At 46.4% G+C, this 3968-nt stretch overlaps 1 protein-coding gene across 1 annotated transcript in view; it reads right to left on the reverse strand.

Moving 5' to 3' along the window:
- LOC116702787 (sphingosine kinase 1) overlaps positions 1 to 3684 on the reverse strand; it is an 11679-nt gene extending 7995 nt beyond the window's left edge. The window contains exon 1 of the mRNA XM_032537227.1: positions 3053 to 3684. Coding sequence (XP_032393118.1) covers positions 3053 to 3479 — 427 coding nt within the window. The 5' untranslated portion in view covers positions 3480 to 3684. The remainder of the gene's footprint in view (positions 1 to 3052) is intronic.
- Between the last annotated feature and the right edge of the window lie 284 nt (positions 3685 to 3968).

The following is a 3968-nucleotide window of genomic DNA, read 5'->3' on the forward strand; positions in this document are numbered from 1 at the left end:
GTGTGTGTGTGTATGTGTGTGTGTGTGTGTGTGTGTGTGTCAGGGTTTGAGGGTGAATGTGAAACCTATCTGTGATATGAAGTGAGATACCTGCGGGCACTTCCTGCCCGTCACACCGGCAAGCAAACTTTCAACTGCAGTGTGTGTATTTCACAGGTACAAGTGGGTAAACACACACACAGGCAGCCAGGTGACAGGCAGACTGAATGTGACAGTGTTGACAAGTGCTGAGCTGAGAGAGAAGAGTTATCATATCGCAGCCCCAAGTGCATCACCAGTGCTGATTGTCAAAAAAGTACTAAATAAAGATGATATGTACCTTCGGTATTTATATACTGCAGCACAGGTGGGATGTGTTAATAAACAATGACACACTTCAAGAAACCTCTTGGACCAGAAGCAAATATGTGGGCTTTGCAGTGAAAGACGTCCCGTTCAGGAGTAGCACCATGTCCAGACTGGACTCATGTGTCTGCAAATAAGCTGCATTAGTTGCAAGGTTGGGTGAATATTTGCTGGAGTTGATGGGAAGGAGGTTTAAAGGGTATAAACACAACTGCCCACTGAGGCATCACCAGGATGGGGGCGAGCTGGGGAGGGTGGTTGTTGACAGACCATCACTGCCGCGTGTCACGGAGCAGGAGACGAAGGCTCCGGAGGGGCCAAGATGTTGGTTAGGGTGAGAGGTCACCTGGTGACGCATTTTAGCTCTTGTCTCGTTCACTGAGGAGGCCACGGTGGCTTCAGCAGAGCCCCCAGGGAGGAGAGATCATACACTGACAGACACACACACCTAACCCTGCGGCTGTTGGAAAACAGTGGCTTTGTGGGAGCTGAACAGACTGCAGCTCTTTCAAATGCCCTTTGGCACAGAAATAGCTTGTAAGAATTTGCCATTGTACGGGATGCACTGGGGTCAGACTCAGAAGTTTGGGGAAAAAATCCCCACCATGTCGTCATAACACCGCTGCACAAATGGAATCAAAAGAATGTAAAATTAAACAATGAATAAACGTTGAACCGGTTATGTGCCAGCTGTTTGAAAAGCAGAAAAGGATACAGCCAGTAGCAGTGGAGGCAGCCACTAGTGGACAAAGTCAAAGCTAGTAACCATCATCTCAAATACTGTAGCAGACCATTAGCATGTGCAGGACCGTATCATATCATATGCACTTCATTATTTACGACTCATTCATTCCAGTTAACCTGCGGAGAGATTCCTGTGAGAGTATCGGTGCCATCACCCAATCTAACTTGAAGTAAAGAAGTAGTCATTGTAAACTATACCTTCGCATGTTAAATGTCATGTTTATCCACTTTGTACTTCAGTGAGTCCCAGTGATACCTCTCTGACTAAATACAAATCTTACACTGCAATTGCACTTATAATCCAACCTTTCCATCTGCAATACCAGATGAGATGACACGCAATTAACTTAGGGAGTAAATACACTATAAGGAGATTAGTGAATCACACTGACCTTCATCCACCCACTCCGACAAGGCAGAAAAGCAGCAATTCTGCTGCATCTATTACCACAACATTACTCATTTAAATTGCATATCATATTCTGTTAAATACTGTATTATTTGCTGGATCGGGAATGCTAAAACAAGCTTATAAATTAATGATATGATCTTCACTGAGACGCATGTGTTCAAAAGAGCCCAAAAAAAAGAAAGAAAATGGGATGAGAGACCATGTTGGAAAAACTGTTAGATGTCGGAGCTGGTTCATTAGTATGTGTGATTTAAAAACCTCCCATGCTGAAGCTCTTTGATGAGTCCAGTGTGAGGACAGTGACAGGGGGGGGGGCCCCCAGTTCCCTCTCAGGTTGCCATCTGCCTGCCTGCCTGGCATATAGGGCTGAAACCCAAACTCCTTCTGGCCGCAGACCAGAGCGAGGTGATGTTCATCATCACACAGAAGCCCACTGTCTCTCACTTTTATTACCTGTTTGCACAGTACACCTGGAGGCTTATTCCTTATCCCACTACTAACACTGACCTCCATCTTCAGCAACCAACATTCCAAATTACTCACTGTCAAGCCAAATATCCGCTTCCTCTTGGATCTGTTCTAGCTTCCCTGGAGTGCATGCCTGCTTTGTATTTCCATGAGTATCAGGATATTACCTGACATGACATAGCTGATTCTGAGTTTGTTCCCTAATTCTGAATTATTCGGGGACCCGAACAGCTTTGTCTCATCATCAGCAAGTATCACCACTTCCTCCCAAATGAGTGATGGGGTAATTAGCTGCATAAACACTTCTCATATATCCATGTTAATGAATATCTCACTGTATACCAGGATGGAGCGCAGAGAAACTAATGAGATTGGTAAACAAAGGAACCTGAGGATAGTCGGCATTTTAAAAAGAGCAAGACATGACGAGACCTAATTAGTAGCTGCTGCAAAAGCAGAGTGAAAAGCAGGCTTTGTTAACAATAAACTCTCAGTGGGAGTTTACTGAGCGGGAATGATGAAGCCTGAGCAGCTCTCTGCTGACAGAGGATCAGAAGAAAATCTAACTATTTAAGTGATCAATTTTGTGAGAGTGTGTGTGTACATGCGCGTGTGTTTACAGCAGGGTCCACATCCAGAATTAACCCTCTCACGGGCTGTGTGAATGAATAAGGCAGCTGCTGCTGACAGGTGGATCACCTTTCACTGCAGGTAGAAAGCAGATGGAATGTGTGCATCCACTCTGCCAAACCTGTTTGTTGGCAATAGAAAGCTGTACTACTGGTTTCATGTGGGGTTTTGTGAGAGTCAAGTCAGTCTACTTACCGGTTAGCCTTTTACTTGGTCCCTCAAAGGCTCACTTAAGATTTGTGTATAAAAAGACAAGTCACTTGATCACTGTTATGACCATCAGAATAAAGGCTACCTGTGACAGAGCTTCCTGTAGGCTACACTTGATGGTGTTTTATTATCTTGACATAAACATATTGTATAGTCTTCTGCTTATGCTATCTGTAATGTAAAGTTAAATATAAACCCTGCAAGCTTTAAACTGATGTGGCCCACGTTTCCCACAGTGCTCACCGTCTCTCCGGGGCGCCTGCAGCACGGAGGCATCTCTGATGGCACGAGCCCACCTCTCAGCCTCCCGGAGGTTGGCGAGCGGGTCCTGGACCAGCGCGACCCGAAAGCACTGCTCCACTCTCTGCCGGGCCACTCCGGCGCTCATCCAGCGCCTCTTGAACGGGTAGAAATAGGCTGTAAAGTAGGCGCCGACGTCCGCGCTGTCCGGCCCTCTGTAAGCCCGGCAGCCGACACAGTCGGTCAAGTTAAAAACCACCTTAGTCCGGCCGGGTGATGAGGAGATGCTCTGGATGGTCAGAGTGCTCTCCGTCAAGCTCACCGAGTACCGGATCCTGTCGTTGAGCATGTCGGTGAACTCTCCGTACTGCACGCCCACGACCCCGTTCCGCTGGCAGGACGGGTCCGGTTCAGAAGCGTCTTTCTCCATCCCGGGCGGAGAGAGCGCGTCCCGCAGGCCGGTGTGCGGATGGCGGTGCGGTGCAGACTCTGCGGCTCCTATCAGCCTGCTGTGGGACTCTTGGAGTGTGATAACAGCAGCTTTCCAGTTCAGAGTCTCTCCCTAGTGACTGAAAGGGGGAATGGTAGCAATAGAGCTGGAGGAGCGCGCAGCTGACTGCCCTGTCTCCAAGAGCTCCTGAGACAACCAGGTCATCTATTTGAACAATTTCAAACATCTGCTGAAGCCTATTATGTAGAGAACAATTCAACAAATATGCCTATACAATAAACTTATCAATTCAAAATAAACTATATAGTAGGCCTATTGTCTTAAATTCCACATGTTTTCACTCACACAAATGATTCCTTTTTCTAGGACACATGACAGATAATATTTTAATATAACCACGACGAGAATATAATTTCTGAGTACGTACAGATTATGGTCGTAAAAGATCATCCCTGATTAAAAAAAAAA

This window comes from Etheostoma spectabile, chromosome 15 (assembly GCF_008692095.1).
Source record: "Etheostoma spectabile isolate EspeVRDwgs_2016 chromosome 15, UIUC_Espe_1.0, whole genome shotgun sequence".
NCBI lineage: Eukaryota > Metazoa > Chordata > Actinopteri > Perciformes > Percidae > Etheostoma > Etheostoma spectabile.